Raw genomic sequence first — 17,469 nt, 5'->3', positions numbered from 1 at the left:
GGTTGCTCCCACATGCAAAAAAAAGACACCAGTAAAAATGGAAGACACAAGAAAAGGTCCTTTTAATTCTATATGGAATAAAGTTTTAAATTACAACGTCACAGATACACAGCAATTAGCACACAGTTGCTGCCGGCCGTGAATATTAAAATGCCCTCAGAAAGTAGATCCTGAGACTGATCAATAATAGACTTGATTTATTCTGAGACAATCACTAAATGATCATTTGCAGACTCTTATATTGATCCTCTTTCTGTTTTACATGATGCTGTAATATATAGCTTCGTTCCAAGCATGGACTTAATAATTTCTACTAAAATCAAGGAAATAAAATGCTAGCCTCGGGCCAATGGTCTGTAAGCCAGATAAGATTACTGCAAACATCTGTCCATCCAAAAAAGCTTTTTGCTTGTAAACAAAGCAGAGAGTCAGTACAGGAAGGTTCAAAAAGATTGCTTTGATACATTAGAATTCCAGTATATTACTAGCCGTTCTGGTATTGATTTATCATCAGCACAAGGTTGATTTTTGTCCTTACCCAATTCCCTCTCAGGCACTCCTTACCTCCACATATGTTTTACTCTTCTGCAATATGGTTTAACAGGTTCAGGAAAGAGCAGCAGACATGTACAGCCCACAGACTTCATTTCAACTGAATCTGCCCAGTTGTAAATGTCAGCTGCCGAAAAGCAGCTTTCATTTGATTGACTGGCATCACCTGCACAGCTCTGCTTCCGCTGCCTGTGAAGTCATCGTCAAATAGACCATGTGATCTAACCCTTGGATTAATATTGGGACAAAGGCACTTTTTTTTCTCCTTCCTTCTCCATTCAAATTTTGAGCATCACAACTTGACGGAGAAAATGTGATAGTGCAGACTCAAATCACTGGGGAATATTACAGGAAGCAATGACATTTGGAACCTAGTCAGGCATTTTAAACGCATCTTAAACGCATATTATATAGCAAAAACATGGTTTTACCGAACTTTTTTAGAAACTCTTTTGTATTTTTAGTTTCATGCCTTTTTACATATAGTGCCATCCGTCCTTTCTTAATTACATATGGGAAGATAAACAATACCTTTCAGCTATTCCTATTCTACACAGTAATGGATTCCATGGTACAACTGCTGGACTTTGCTATTGAATGGAGTACACAGATCAACACTGGTTAAAAATTAAATTCGGAATCACCAAATGAGACAAACCTCTGTTCCAATGAAGATAGGAGCAGCAACCTCCGATTTTCATAAGTCATCCTCAACCTGCTCTCCTGTGTCCCCAAGTGGTGACCCATAAAAATGCATGTTTTGTTTTCACCTTTAGACAAGCCATCCACACTCCTTGACGGAGAATGTCTGGCTTACTCCTAGGCCTTTGTTAATTGCCACAGCAATCAGTAACTTTGTGTGCTGAGACTGCTCGGCAGCAACAGCTTATTAGCTTCACTACGGAATTTGCCTAGCCATCACTGTAGCTTCCAATGACAGCGCAGCTTAGGTGACAATCTCATTGAGTGGTATTTAACAGAGGCAATGGCGGTTTTGTCTGCCAACTGAAGGCGACTAGATCCCCAAATCATCTCTTTAAGAAAATGTCCACCATATTAAGTGCCATTCAGACAATTAACTGGCCATCCTTGATATCAAATACCCCAGGATGGAAGTCCCAATTGCTGAGGGCTCCAGGTCAATAAGAGGCTGGCAGCTCCAGCTAATACAGTAAGAGTTTTAACAACACCAGGTTAAAGTCCAACAGGCTTATTTGGTAGCAAATACCATTAGCTTTCGGAGCGCTGCTCCTTCATCAGATGGAGTGGAAATGTCTGATGAAGGAGCAGCGCTCCGAAAGCTAATGGTATTTGCTACCAAATAAACCTGTTAGACTTTAACCTGATGTTGTTAAAACTCTTACTGTGTTCACCCCAGTCCAACGCCAGCATCTCCACATCAGCTCTAGCTAATGGCAGTGCCTGCAGAGAGGTGATGGTTTCTGTTGATATAACACCCGCCCCAGGCCAATCCCAGACCACAGGTTAGTGAGTTAGTGATAGGGGGAGGGGGGAAAAGAGGTTGGCAGGCTTGGCAGGCTGTCCCATCCCAATGCAGTCCCTTGATCAGCTCCAGAATGCCCTCCAACAAGGGATGTCCCTCCCCCCCGCCCTTGGGAGCCTGCAAGCAATCCTGTGGTGGGAACCCCACCTGACTTCTTCCTGCCTAATTAAATGCCCCCCCATTACCAAACCCACCGTGGGAGAGGGCATTAAATTCTACCCATTGTGGGAGGAAATCCTGAGCATTAACACAAGAAGCAAAATACTGCTGATGTTGGAAATCACTAATAACAGCAGAAGATGCAAAAACATTCAGTAGGCCAGACTTTTTTGTGGCGATAAATGAAAAATACTGCGAATGCTGCCAATCTGAAAGAAAAAGAGAAAACACTGGATAAACTCAGTAGGAAGCTGAGCCTATCGGCAGGAGGGAGCGTACCACGGGTCGAGGAGGGACTCACAGTTGGAACCAGGGAGGCGAGCACAGCAGCTGCATTTGTAATCTAGTCTGACCTTGTAGTATGCACATTCCTTCAGTTGGGAATAAAACTTTTATTGTTAAAGCCACTGAGTTGCCCTCGATCTATATTACATTGGCGAGGAGGTAAAACATCAAAGTCATCAGGATTGCAGCATCCAGCTAGAAGGGGAGGAGACTGAGTGGCAAAGGTAACAAGAAGGTGCACTCATTTAGCAATGCCTATGATAGGAAAGATCGAGCCATTTGACCCCGAGGAAGATGACTGGGGACAATACATAAAAAGGCTGCAATATTTCTTTGTTGCAATCGAAATATCCCCGGAAGATGGTAGGAAGGTCATTTTGCTCAGTCGGTGGCCCACAGATTGCAGTTTAGTGAGAACATTATCGCCAGATGCTCCAGGCACAAAGTCTTTTGATCTGATTGTGGAGCTGGTCAAATATCATTTCAACTGCTGTCCCTTGATCATGATTCTGAGATAAAAATATGGCAATCTGTGAGCCATGGGAGATAATCTCAGCCTTCATGGCAAGACTTAGGGGCTGGCAGAACACTGCAAATTCAACCTAAGTAAACAGAAGTGTTAAGGGATGGAATGATCTGTGGTATAAACAGCTTAATAATTCTAAAAAGGTTACTGGCAGATACTAAAATCACCTTTGAAAAGCTGTGGAGCTGGCCCAGGTGACTGAATGCACACAGGTGGGTGTTATAGAGTTGCAAGGTTTGGAAGGTGTGCCGAACGAGGTAAATCATTTGTGGTGGGAAATGGCTGTGGTGCAAAACAGTCCAGGAGCAGGCACAACAGTGCCCGATAGAAGAGGTGCAGAGGGCTGAAGTGTGTTTTCGATGTGGGAGAGCGCATTCCCAAGAAGTTTGTCGATTAAAGAACTGTGTGCTCCATGTGTAGCAAGAAGGTCACTGAAAGGGGTGGTGCAGAGCAAAGCAATCAGTACAGCCAATGCAAAAAAAGACAGTGACTATTAGCTTAACTCCCTTAAACAATTTGGATGAGGAGCCCGACAAGGGATCAGCGTCATTTACCATAAACCACGTCCAGCTAAACAAAGTACCTCCAATAGAGATAAATTTTCAGGTAAATGGCAAAGCACTCAATGGAAGTTCATACAGGAGTGGTGGGCACAGTCGTAGGGGAACAGGCATTTTGTTATCTTCAAAAAAAACTCTTAACAATTGAGACTAAGTGAGTCAGATGCCATTTTGCTCACACATACTGGAATGGCACTGCAGACTTTAGATGCAGGAACGGGAACAGTGGCATATCAGAACCAGGTCTTGGTAATCAAAGGTCTCAGATCTTGCTTCATGGGATGTGAATGGCGAAAGCAGATACAGCTAAAATGGCTGGAAATTTCAAACCTGAGGATGGATGTTTTCAGGAGCTACTGTATAAATATTCCAAGGTCTTCAGAGACAAATTAAGATGTATACGGGGAGCTAAAGCCAAAATCCATCTGGATCAGGAAGCGACACATTCATTTTCTCGGGCCCGCCCTGTGCCTTATGCCCTTCAGTGTTGTCACCTATCCTTATTAATTGCGGTCTGTGGGTTAGGAAGTCACCACAGAGGGAGGAGCTGAAATGATGATCCTATTTGGCCTATGCTATTACCAGGGTCTCAGCGAACAGGCCATCAATCTGCTGAAGCAGAGGTTCTGCCCTTTGGACAGATCCAGAGACATGATTCAATACAGCTCAGTTAATGTCCGGAATCATGCTCGTGTGCCGTGTGTTCCAAACCATTGCCATGCAGGAGGTCAGCACCTGGAGGCCTCGAGCACAAAGAAGAACAAGATTCCTAGGCCAATAAAAATGGTGAGGATGTGCTGGATTTAAAACTTGCCAGCAGCCAGAACCCTTCCAGCAGCAGCAAACTGACACGGTTTCCAGCTGAGCCATCTTGGTCACCTGCCCAAGATATAATCAACAACAAACTCTTTCCATTCCATCTCCTCTGTAGTGAAGCACATTTCCTCCAAGGTTAGCTCAGCAGCATCTCACAACTGAACAAGTAATACTCCCAGGACTCAGCACATCATTCATACAGATTCAGATTGCTCCAATACTTCTAGTCTTAAATTAATCCAACATGTTCTCAAATAAACTCCTGTAAATTCCTTATAGTGTCTGTCTTATGTGCTCTCTTGTTATTGTTCTGCATCAAGATGTTTCCCCGGTAGTTGAAGCACAGGAGGTGGAGAGCTGCAGTGGCTGTACTGGATGACTGCCGAGTGCCCGAATACTATTGCTTGGCTGTCCAGCTCAACTGGAAAAGATAAATGAGCTGGTGTAGAGAAGAGCTGGGAGGTCTCTCCCAGTGTTACATTTATCCCTCAGTCTTAGATTGGGATGCTATGGTCTGTAAAATGACTGCTACAATTGCCAATAAAGCAATAACTTCATTTCAAAAAGTACATTATAAACTGTAGTGTGCTTTAATCATGTCAAATTTGAAAAATATTATAAAAATGCACATTTTCTTCTACTCTAAAGTAAATTCACAGGACCCAGTTTACATGATCAGTATGTAACTTCACGGGTGTCATCAGCAGCTGAAACAAATGCCACCCTTTTACAGAAATATCACTTTATTGATGGGCTAGGTTGATGCAAACTTAAATGTTGTAAAAGGAAAATCAATAAAATGTCCTGAAGAATATACCAGTTTAACTATTTTTAATTGCATTGAAAACATTTTGCTTCATGAATTCTTGGAATCATTTTACTTCCATATTCTTTGAAGCACCATCAATAAATCTAGATAGAAATTTGAAGGTTTATTAAGCTATAGATACTTGTATAATGCACTGATCTATGCTGCTTGATAAATTTCAATTTTTAAAAATTGCTCTAAATCCTTTAAAAGTTAAAGCTGATGTTCTTCCACCCTACACACTTCTCTGCTCATCGGTGGCAATAGATAACAAATTGCAGCTTTGTATTTGAAATAATGTCTATCATTTGGGAGCAATCAGGAGTGGAAACCCCGACCTAATGTTCCTTTCCCTAATCCAAGAATGCTCTAGAAAAATACAGCCTCAGCTCAACTGTAATAAATTAACCACTGGATAAAAGCAAATTACTGCGGATGCTGGAATCTGAAACCAAAAAAGAGAAAACGCTGGAAAATCTCAGCAGGTCTGGTACCATCTGTAAGGAGAGAAAAGAGCTGACGTTGAGTCCAGATGACCCTGTGTCAAAGCAAGGAAGTGGGAGATATTTATACTGTGGGCTGGGGGAATGAAAGATGAGTCATAGCCATAGAAACCAGGGGAAAAGACTACAACTCCTTTACTGGTACATCGATGACTATTTTGGTGCCGCTTCATGCTCTCGTCCAGACCTTGAAAAATTCATCAACTTCACTTCCAGTTTCCACCGCTCCATCGCCTGGTCCATCTCAGACACTTCCCTTCCCTTCCTTGACCTTTCTGTCTCCATTTCCGGCAACAAACTATCAATATCCATTACAAGCCCACTGACTCCCTCAGCTATCTGGACTACAGCTCTTCACACCCCACATCCTGTAAGGACTCCATCCCTTTCTCTCAGCTCCTTCCCCTCTGTCGCATTTGTTCCGATGATGCCACTCTCCAAAGTGGTGCTTCTAATATGTGCTCCTTTTTCCTCAACCGTGGATTCCCATCTACAGTTCTCGACAGGGCCCTCAATAGCGTGCAGTCCATCTCCCATGCCATGGCCCTCACCCCCTCCCCTCCCTCCCAGAACAAGGATAGAGTCCCCCTTGTTCTCACATTTCACCCCGCCAGCCTCTGCATGCAAAGCATAATCCTCCACCATTTTCACCAACTCCAGCGTGATGCCACCAAACACATCTTCCCTTCACTCCCTCTGTCAGCATTCCACAAAGACCGCTCCCTCTGGGATAACCTAGTCCACTCCTCCACTATACCCAACACCTCTCCCATCACTCATGGCACCTTCCCATGTAACACCTGTCCCTTTACCTCTTCTATGCTCATCGTCCAAGGTCCAAAACACTCATTCCAGGTTAAGCAGCGTTTACTTGCACCTCTTTCAATTTGGTCTATTGCATTCGCTGCTCCCAGTGTAGTCTCCTCTATATCGGAGACCCCAAGTGTAGACTGGGTGATCATTTTGCTGAGCACCTTCCCATTGCTTGCCATTTTAACACACGATCCTGCTCCCATGCCCACATGTCTGTCGTTGGCTTGCTGCAATGTAAGAAGTTTAACAACACCAGGTTAAAGTCCAACAGGTTTATTTGGTAGCAAAAGCCACAAGCTTTTGGACTTTTGGCTTTTGTTACCAAATAAACCTGTTGGACTTTAACCTGGTGTTGTTAAACTTCTTACTGTGTTTACCCCAGTCCAACGCTGGCATCTCCACATCATTGCTGCAATGTTCCAGTGAAGCTCAACGCAAACTGGAGGAACAGCATCTCATCTTCCGGCTGGGCACTTTACAACCTTCCGGTTTCAACATCGAATTCAACAACTTCAGATGATTTGCTCCATCCCACCTCGGCCCCCTTTGTTTTCATTCTATTTTATTTCTTATTTTACTGTTCTCTACCTTTTATTTATGGCCTTTCTTCATTTTTCTTCCCCTCCCCCAACTCTTTCCTTCCCCCTACTTCATGCCCCTTCCCTTACCTTTTCTTCCCCCCTGCTTACCCTTTTCTACATTCTACCTCTATCCCATTTCCCCTCCCCTCCCCCAACATCTCCATCTATCACAGTTTATAGCTTCTCTGCCATTTGGCCATTCACACCCTCTAGTCTCTCGATGGACAGCTATTAGCAGTCTTTTCCCCTGGTTTCTGTGGCTATGACTCATCTTTCATTTCCTCACCCTGCAGTATAAATATTTCCCACTTTCTATGCCTTTTAGCTTTGACAAAGGATCATCTGGACTTGAAACGTCAGCTCTTTTCTCTCCTTCCAGATGCTGCCAGACCTGCTGAGATTTTCCAGCATTTTCACTTTTGGTGTATAAATTAACCATTATGTGGATTTTCTTAAAAACACAACAATTTTTTGCCAAAGCAATTATAATATGTAGTTCCTTAATTTAAAGTTTTGTAAAGAATTCAGGGATTGTTAAATTACTATTACAAGGTTTATAGGAAACTAATCTGCAACTAATCACTAGGAATTTTTTTCATCCACTTCAGACAAATTAAAATGAAACCAGACTGACTACAAGCAATGACAATTCAACATAAAACTGCTCAATGACAAATTACTTCACAACTATTCAATGTTATGATTTTAAAGTAATGGAAAACATAACATTCATGCACACACGTTTGCCGAGAACTCTGCAGGTTTTCTTTTTCCATACCTTCTTGTGGCTCCCTGTCTAAAGGAGGAACGTCATCGGCCAAAGAAAAGTCCAGAGGTGCTCCTGCAATCTCCACCATATCTTCATCACTTGTGTTGCTCTGGTAGCTATTAAAACTACCTCTTCGGTAAAACTGATCTTTGGCCATTTGTACTTGCTAAAATTTGAAAAACAAAATATAAGGAAACACAATGAGGCAGTAGAAATCTACTAAACTAGTTTTGGTTTGCAAAAATATGTGGTGGAGAGTTTTAATGTGTGTAACCCATTTTACATTCCAGAATATGCAAATTATGCTTTGCTTAAAGATTTAACACTGTGGCACAGTGGTTAGCACTGCTGCCTCACAGCGCCAGGGACTCGGGTTCGATTCCGGCCTTGGGTCACTGTGTGTGGAGTTGCACATTCTCCCCGTGTCTGCGTGGGTTTCCTCCGGATGCTTCAGTTTCCTCCCACAGTCCAAAGATGTGCGGGTTAGGGTGATCGGCCATGGTAAGTTGCCACTTAGTGTCAGGGAGATTAGCAGGGTAAATATTTGGAGTTACGGGAATAGGGCCTGGGTGGGATTGTAGTCGATGCAGACTCGATGGGCCAAATGGCCTCCTTCTGCACTGTAGGATTCTATGATTATGCTCATTATTAACTTGCATTTACATAGCACCTTTAACAAATAAAGTATCTCACGGTACCTATTTAAAAAAATAAAGGAGGACAGATGGGAGAAAGTTCGGAGAAATACCTGAAGGCGAGATGGAAACAATGGACCAGAATTTTCTAAAATAAATACAAGATTTCTATGCCATTATTAATGTATAGATTGCCCAGAAACTTGTCATTAGGAAGATAATCCATGAATTGTAAAAGTTGCTGGATGACATATGCCCCATCAACATTCAATTTGTGGAAAAGCCAACTGGTCCTCTTGAGTTTCATGAAGTCACTGCATTTGTGTGTTAAATGCCAACTAAACCTGCCACAATAATTAAGGCTGTAATTAAGGACATGAATACATTTTTAATGAGGAGATTTACGTTTCTGTCAAGCCACCTGTCTGGCTCAGAAAGGAAACAATTTAAACTGGGGAGTCTCATTCTTACAGTATTAATATGTATAGCAAATTGTAAATTGTAATATTCTAAATAGGATTTTCAGATGGTGATGCACTTTCATTTTTTTCTGAAGAAGAGGTTTACGTCTAATAATTCATGTTTTAGAAATTAATTTTTAGCTTGAGATTATTTTTAAAAATTCATTCTTACAGGTAGTAAATTATTAGAGATTTTTAAGATTTAAATGTTTTTCTTAAATTTCCTTTCTTTTTAATAGCTTGCTCTTAATCCAATCTTTCTTTCCCCTTCCTTGTTTCTCTCTCTCTCTCTCTGTGCCTGATCTGATGAATTTACTCACTTTCATTCACCCTTCTTTTCTGTGTAATTTCAATCCTTAAATCTCATTGTTTCAGAAGATAGGTTCTGGACCCATTTTCACTCCGGTCCCAAATGTCTCACTGTCTTTGCTGAACTGTTATCAGCTCATATAACGGAGGATGATAGCATACTGGTAATGTTATTGGACTAACAACCTGGAGGTTCAGACTAATGTTCAGAGACACGAGTTCAAATCCCATATGCCAGCTGGGGATTTAAATTTAATTAATGAACCTAGAATAAAACGCTTGTTTCATTAATAATGGTCATGTCATGAAACTACCAGATTGCTATGACCTTCGGGGGAAGAAATCTACTATCCTCACCCAGTCTGGTCTACAAATAGCTCCAGACACACAGCAACCTGGTTGACTCTTAACTGCCCTCTGGAATGACAAGCAAGCCACTCAGTTGTATCAAACCACTACAGAAAAACAAAGTTGGGTTTATTACCGGTGTAATAGCCAGTGTGAAAAGCTGGAAAACAATGACTATTTTACTCAGTCAGAGGTCAGCTTAGACCAGCCCCGTATCATAATTTAGATACTAGACGCTACAGAGGAAGGGAGATGGAAACATTCAAGTGAAAAATTGGTTGGGACCTTGAAGTGGCCAGCCATTTCACTTCATGTGTGCTTTATCTAAAACGTCATCTTATTTGCTTCAAGGGTAAATGGCTACCTGGCACAAAAGAAGAACAGTAAGAAGTCTCACAACACCAGGTTGAAGACCAACAGTTTATTTGGCACTATACAGACACAAACTCAATTTACAAGATAATGGTTGGAATGTAAGTCTTTACAGGTAATCAAGTCTTAAAAGGTACATATCTGTAACCCCCACGACTTGCCTGGACTTGCAAAATCTCACCAACTGTCCAGGCTGGAGACGATACACACCTCTTTAACCTGTGCTTGGCCCTCTCTCCACTCACATTGTCTGTACCTTTAAGACTTGATTACCTGTAAAGACTCGCATTCCAACCATTAATCTTGTAAATTGAGTTTGTGTCTGTATATGCCCTGTTTGTGAACACAAGTCCTCACCCACCTGATGAAGGAGTCTGAGACTCCAAAAGCTAGTGCCAAATTAACCTATTGGACTTTAGCCTGGTGTTGTGAGACTTCTTACTGTCCTTACCCCAGTCCAACACCAGCATCTCCACACAAAAGAAAACATGAGTGCATTTTGAACAAGCTGGAGGTTGTTGAGGGTGGGAAGATGAGATGTGCTAGCAATGGAAGAGCAGCAAAGAAAGCTTTAAACTTTTAAATTTGGAGATGACAAAGCAATGATATGGCCTTCATAGGTGGTAAGATGCAGAAAGAGTGAAAGCAGTCAATATTCTGGAGATGGAAGTATATGGTCTTAATAATGAAACAAACACTTGTTGTGAAGCTTAACCATAGTAAGTATTTTCTTCAGTCACAGCAATGGGAAGACAGGGACAAGAAAAGAGTTTATGGTGTGTCCTAATAACACTGTCTTTGGACTTGCTAATGTTCCACTGGAAAATGCAATGACTCATTTTTGCTGGGTGAATTAGGGTTAGAATGACCCCTTAGGGGCGTGATGATCCCATTTTGTGGATGGAAGGAGATAGGAGGCTAGAACTGAAAGGAAGTTAAGTGGCAAACTTGGGCCCAAAAGCATCAAATGCAGGACAGGGAGGCCCAACTAAAATGAGCCTCCCTTCCCATCCTTAAATGAGTATCATGAGAATTATTGAATTCAATAAAATATCTGGAATTATGAATCTACTGATGACGATGAAACCATTGTCAATTGTCAGAAAAACCCATCTGGTTCACTAATGTCCTTTAGGAAAGAAAATCTGCCTTCTTTACCTGATCTGGCCTGCATGTGACTCCAGAGCCACAGCAAAGTGGTTGAATCTCAACTGCCCTCTGGACAAGGTAACTAGGGATGGGCAATAAATGCTGGCAAGCCAGCAACGCCCATTTCCCACGAATGAATAAAACAAAATCCTAACAGCAATGACAGTTGAAGAAACACTAGTGATTTATCTAGGCTTCAGTTTATGTTGCAAATTAATTAGGTTTGGTTGGGAAATCGGAGAAGGGACAGAGAAATTAGATCAATCATATGTTGCAAGAACTGGCTTTCTTACAAAATATATGAACTATATGAGACATTTCTAGAACTAAAATAGGGTTGTGATTTGTTGATACAGATTTCTCTGATCAATTGGTCACATGTTTTGCACTCAACTGATTAAAGGGAGAACTGCTTTTGGTTCTGGGTCTGGTGATCTAGACATTACACTCATATCTACAATCATACTTCCACTAATGTACATGAAAGATACCTCACAATGCTTCCATGGGACCAATGAGGTATGAAGCATTGCATTAAGCTGTACAGACCAGGAAAGATCCAGGTTCAATCCATATTTATGCTAAACTTGCTGATCTCAGCCAAGATGGCAATTGGTCACTATAATTAACCTAAATACTCTTAAATTGAATAGAGGGGGGTGGTGAGGTAGAGGGGGGTGGTGAGGTGGGGGGGGGGGGGTGGGGGTCTCTGTCCTCTCTGTTTGAGGAATGTATGTATATAAGTTAACAAACTGTGGTTATCAGCTATACTTATCCACAGTCTGGGAGTGCATTTCTTCACATTTAAAGGATGACTGCATTCGTGTGGATTAAGGGCAGAGCAGAAAATAGTAAAATGTGTGCTTTTTAACCCTCAAAGAACTGGCAAACTTTCTGCTTTCATTAAGCTTTAAATCGATTGTGATTTAAAATAAGGAATCGAACATCTAATTCAAGTTGAAATTTCTTTAGGATTGTGTCTGTAATTTTAGTCAATAGCTATAATTACAAACTACTTAGTTACACCAAACTTCTGCACACCATAAACTTGCAGGACAGCCTTTCAGATACAGTGATGGCAGCAATTTCTTCTGCTGCCCAAGATGCTCAATGATATCATGGAATATTCATGTGCAGCCTTTTCCACTAACAGCTTGTTTTATCTCCATATGTGATACTTGTATCCTTAATCAGGATTCAATTTGGGACAAAACCAAACCAGGTCTGTGTAACTCCAAGCAAATCCAGAAAATTCAGGAGCAGCTGAAGCCTCCTGTACATAGCTCAGTTTCCTCATACATACGCCAAGTGAGAAAATCCATTTCACTGCAGGCAAATCTTTAAGAGTATGTATTTTCTGGCAGAACATCAAGCTCCTAAAATAAAGTGCACATAGTGATAAACAAATCAAGCTGAGGGAAGGAAGGTTGTTTCCTGTAAATAAAGTCCCAAAGCTACAGCACTTCAATGTATCTGGTAAATGAAAGTTTCTGCATTTCATAGCCTGGAAATAATACAGCATTCTGGTTCAGGAACACAGAACACTGTTGGTCATCAATTCCTCTGCGGAGGCCACTTCCCACTCACTTCCCCATCCTAACCATCCCTTTGATTTTTGAAGGGAGCTCTAAGTGGTAATTATACTTCCTATATGCTGTACTTTTAATTCATTTGCCAAGAGTCCAACGTCAGGGAATTTTATCTGAATCTATGAATCTGCCACGGGGCTATGCAAAAATGGATGCAGCAAGAAAAATGCCAGAAGTGGACTCACTGACATCAGAGCCCCAGAATACAAATTAAAGAACAATAATTAGTCCTTTACATGTAGGCGCCAGTCCACATTGCATCTGTCACTCACAACAGTAAAAGCTGGAAAACTCTCAAGATTGTACTCTCAGTAGACACACACAAATTTTCATAATATTTGCCACACAAACCGTTTCAGTACACTCCACAAAATGACATGGAAGGAGAACAGTTGAAAAGAGGCAAAATCATTCAGAAAAGTGGACATCATCAACATTTGATGAGTTTATTCAATGGGTAGCTGAGCCAAGCAGACCAAAAAGGTCCCAGGTTTGATTATCTGTCCCTATTGAGCTAGTCAGGCTGGCAGTAGCTTCAGCCAGAATTTCTACTCCGACAACCCAGTGAATTCTCTTTTGTGGATCTCCAGGATGGAAAACAAAATTTTGTTTGACTGCGATGAATCCTGTATTTGAATAATCTGCTGGTACTGATGTCTATTACTTGTCTGACAATTTAGCTATTTCAGTGATACGATGGAGTGAGTCATTTTCCAGCAAGTACCAGCATCTTCAGAAAAGAGAGACAGGGAGAACATAGGCTGGAAAACAGATTAAAGGTCACACAACAGACATTTTCAAAGTTTGCATATGAGCAGTTTATTTATTTTTAAACTGTTCAAACATTGAAGGTTGAGGTACCAGAAAATTGGCGAAAAGATAGTGTAAAGCAACTAAAATTGACAGTCAAATGAAATTACCCACTAAAGCATCCCTGATTAACAACTGTTTCTACTCCAAATCAGGCAATTTCCCCAAAATTAAATCCTTTATCTAAGCCATACAATCAGGAGAAGAAACATATTACAAATTTAGGGTCTGCATTAGAATTTCTTGGAGCTATTAGAGTGTTGGTCATTCCAGTTAATTGGTCCAAGCATCTAATTTCCAGCAGTGTGACCATAGGAGGTCAACATTTAACTATTTAATAGCATAACCCATAAGCGTAACAATTGAACCCCATTTTAACATGAAATGGCTATATCTTTTGTACATGCACTTAAAGTTTAAAGTTTATTTATTGGTGTCACAAGTAGGCTTACATTAACACTGCAATGAAGTTGTGAAAATCCCCTCGTCGCCACACGCCGGCACCTGTTCGGGTACACAGAGAATTTAGCATAGCCAATGCACCAAACCAGCATGTCTTTCAGGCTGTGGGAGGAAACAGCCGGATGAAATTCATGCAGACACGGGGAGAACTTGCAGACTCCGCACTGACAGTGACCTAAGGCAGGAATTGAAGCTGTGAGGCAGCAGTTCTAACTACTGTGCCACCGTGATTCACCAATCTTGCTGAAGGCAGACTAATGTGATGAAGCCAGGCGTGAATCATTAAACTGCTTTATTTACAAACAAGCAAGCACAGAAATTAACAGAAAAACAAATACCACTTGGCTAACTCCTCACAAATGGGAATAAGAAGCCATTGCAATCTGTTCCTTGCATGGGTTGACTTGATTTCATACCCTTCTTTCTAGCAAACCTCTAAATGCAAAAAAAAAATTGCTCACTCCTTCGTATTAGTTTTCAGCTGTCCGGATTTGCCCTCACAAACTTAACAACGTCCCAAATATGGCTTTTCATTTAGTTCTACCATAAACCAATCGACTTCCATAGCTTCTTTGATTACAGTTCCTGTAAGGACTCCATTTCATTCTCCCAGTTTCTATTTTGACAATGGAACCTTCCAAACCAGTGTTCCTGATAAGTCTCCCTTTTACTTCAACTGAGGATTCCCTCACACTGTGGTTGACAGGGCCCTAAACCAACACTTTGGCTCCCTCTTCCCTCCATCTCAGAGCCACAATAGGGGTAGCGGACCAAGCTAGAGTCCCAGGCTACCCACACAGATGCCTACTGACTACAGCAAAGTCTGCAAGACATAATAGGTTAAAAGGTGAAGGCAATGTAGAATCGCTGGCACCAATGCACCACTCCCCGATGAGCTCATCACAATCTATGCCTGTTTTGAGCAAGAGGCCAGCGAGAGCATGCCTATCGCTCTGGAAGTCTAGACCAAACCGGTATCTGAGGTCACCATCGCAGACGCCAAATCGGTCTTATCGAAAGTCAATCCACGAAAAGTGACTGGCCCGGATGGGCTGTCCAGATAAGCACTCAGATCGTGCGCGTGCCAGCTGGCAGGCCTATTCGCAGACATCGTTAATCTCTCCTTACTGTGACGCTAGTGTACCTTTAAGAAATCTTTTCTTAAAATCGTATTTCTCTACAGTTGTAAGGAGGCCTTTTGGTTTCATGGTTGCCGAACTGTTTGCCAGAAGTCCTTTTATTGCTGCTTCAATGGCTTAAATGAGGTTTTGTTTATTTTTAATCTGGATCTCATGCAATGACTTGGAATTTACAACTGGGTGGCAGGTCATGTTTTTTGGACAGTTTTTTTTCATAGTGAATTCAAAGTTTCACTTTCAGCTTTGGGCTGCTCGCTGCTGTTTTAGTTTAGGAGGAGTGTGGACATCAGACTGAAGAGCAGTGTTTCTCTCTCTCCCTGGTGTTAGAAATTCTGCTAGCTAGCTGGAAGCAAGGCTTCTTGCCTTCCTGGAGTGAAAGTTCTGCTGTTGATGGTTAGTATCTAGAGCCTCTCTCTCTCTCTCCCTCCCCCTGATGTTTTGGGAAGTTGTTCTGGCTCCAAGCTTGTCTGTGTGTGTGTCAAGAGAACCGCAGCATCCAACCAAAGGACTAACTCCAGAATCATGTGAGCATTCGTACTTTCTGTGCTAAACCTGGGGCAAAGGTTTTGTATAGGGAAGTTTGTTTGATTGGAACATTTCATATATTTATTGAAGTTTAAACAATATCATGGTTGTTTTTTTTCTTGTTTGTAATTGGTAACGGTTATTGCTAATTTTCTTTCTATACGTGTTAACTGTATTCCTAAATAAACTTTGTTTGCTAAAAGCCCCCTAGTAGGACTTTTGAATCATATCTAAAGTGAAACATCTCATGCTTACCCTAGCCAAATTCAAATTGCAAACTTATGATCCAGGCGGACTTCATAAAACACTTTGGAATTTCTGACCTGAATTATAACATTACACCGATCCGAAGTCCCTACCCACTTCAAGACAACCATCATCCTTGTACCAAAGAAATGCCAGGCAGCTTGCTTTAATGACTATCACCTGGTGGATCTGACATCCATCATCATGAAGTGCTTCGAAAGATTAGTCATGGCATGGACCAATTCAGGCCTCCCCGATTGCCTGGATCCACTACAGTTCACCCATCACCGCAACAGGTCCACAGCAGACATCATCTCCCTGGCCCTACACTGAACCCTGGAGGACACTTGCGTCAAACTCCTATTTATTGACTACAGCTCAGTCTTCAACACCATTATTCTTACAAAACTCATCCCCAGACTCCATGGCCTAGGGCTCAGCTCCTCCTTCTGCAGCTGGAACCTCGACTCACTAACCCACAGAATACAATCATCCATCACCAAACCAGCCTCCAATCTACACTTCCTGCTGCCTCGGAAAAACAGCCAGCATAATCAAGGATCCAATGCGCCCAGACATACTACTCCTTCCATTGGGAAAAAGATCCAAAAGTCTGAGAACATGTACCAACCGATCCAAGAACAGCTTTTTCCCTGCTGCCATCAGACTTTTGAATGGACCTAACATATATTAAGCTGATCTTTACACTCTATCTGTAACTGCAACAGTATATTCTGCACCCTCTCCTTTCCTTTTCCTCTATGAACATCTGCATTGTCTGTATAACACGCAAGAAACAATACTTTTCACTGTATCCCAATACATGTGACAATAATATATCAAATTAAATCAAAAAACCCAAAACTTAATTTCTCCTATACATTTTCAAAATGTCAGACTACCCATCATGCAACTTTCTTATGAGATATAAACCCCTTTCCCCTCACCTCCATAATTTTGTATTGCACTCAAATTTCAACATCAAACTTCATATGAGTACATGTGCGCATATTTAGCTGTAGCTTCATTATGGACTCCTGCAGGTACCAATCCATTCTATTAAGTGACGAACAGTTCCCTGGATTAGTTCCTCTTCCATTTTAAAGATAGGAATTACAATGCCTGCTTTTCCATTAGAAATCATAGAAACCCTACAGCGCAGAAAGAGGCCATTGGGCCCATCGAGTCTGCACCGACCACAATCCCACCCAGGCCCTATCCCCATATCCCTACATATTTACCCGCTAATCCCTCTAACCTACACATCTCAGGGCACTAAGGGGCAATTTTAGCATGGCCAATCAACCTAACCCGCACATCTTTGGACTGTGGGAGGAAACCGGAGCACCCGGAGGAAACCCACACAGACACGAGGAGAACGTGCAAACTCCACACAGACAGCGACCCAAGCCAGGAATCGAACCCAGGTCCCTGGAGCTGTGAAGCAGCAGTGCTAACCACTGTGCTACCGTGCCGCCCAGTTCTCTGGCACTATTCCTTTTCATGTTGATTTTTTTGAAAGGGGATAATTATGTGTCTGCTATCCCA

General features: G+C 41.9%; 1 protein-coding gene across 8 annotated transcripts in view; it reads right to left on the bottom strand.

Annotated features, from left to right (window-relative positions):
- clcn5b (chloride channel, voltage-sensitive 5b) overlaps positions 1-17,469 on the bottom strand; it is a 140,289-nt gene that overhangs the window by 72,152 nt on the left and 50,668 nt on the right. For 6 of the 8 annotated variants that reach the window (XM_078211514.1, XM_078211519.1, XM_078211516.1 and 3 more), the window contains one exon: positions 7,886-8,042. In XM_078211514.1, the coding sequence (XP_078067640.1) occupies positions 7,886-8,042 (157 nt within the window). Of the gene's footprint in view, positions 1-564; positions 664-7,885; positions 8,043-9,292; positions 9,315-17,469 lie in introns of those variants that run through there. The other 2 variants (XM_078211515.1, XM_078211520.1) reach the window with 2 other exon arrangements.

Source organism: Mustelus asterias, chromosome 4, assembly GCF_964213995.1.
Source record: "Mustelus asterias chromosome 4, sMusAst1.hap1.1, whole genome shotgun sequence".
NCBI lineage: Eukaryota > Metazoa > Chordata > Chondrichthyes > Carcharhiniformes > Triakidae > Mustelus > Mustelus asterias.
Note: the sequence above shows the minus strand (reverse complement) of the source record. Positions and strands in the feature narration are given on the sequence as shown.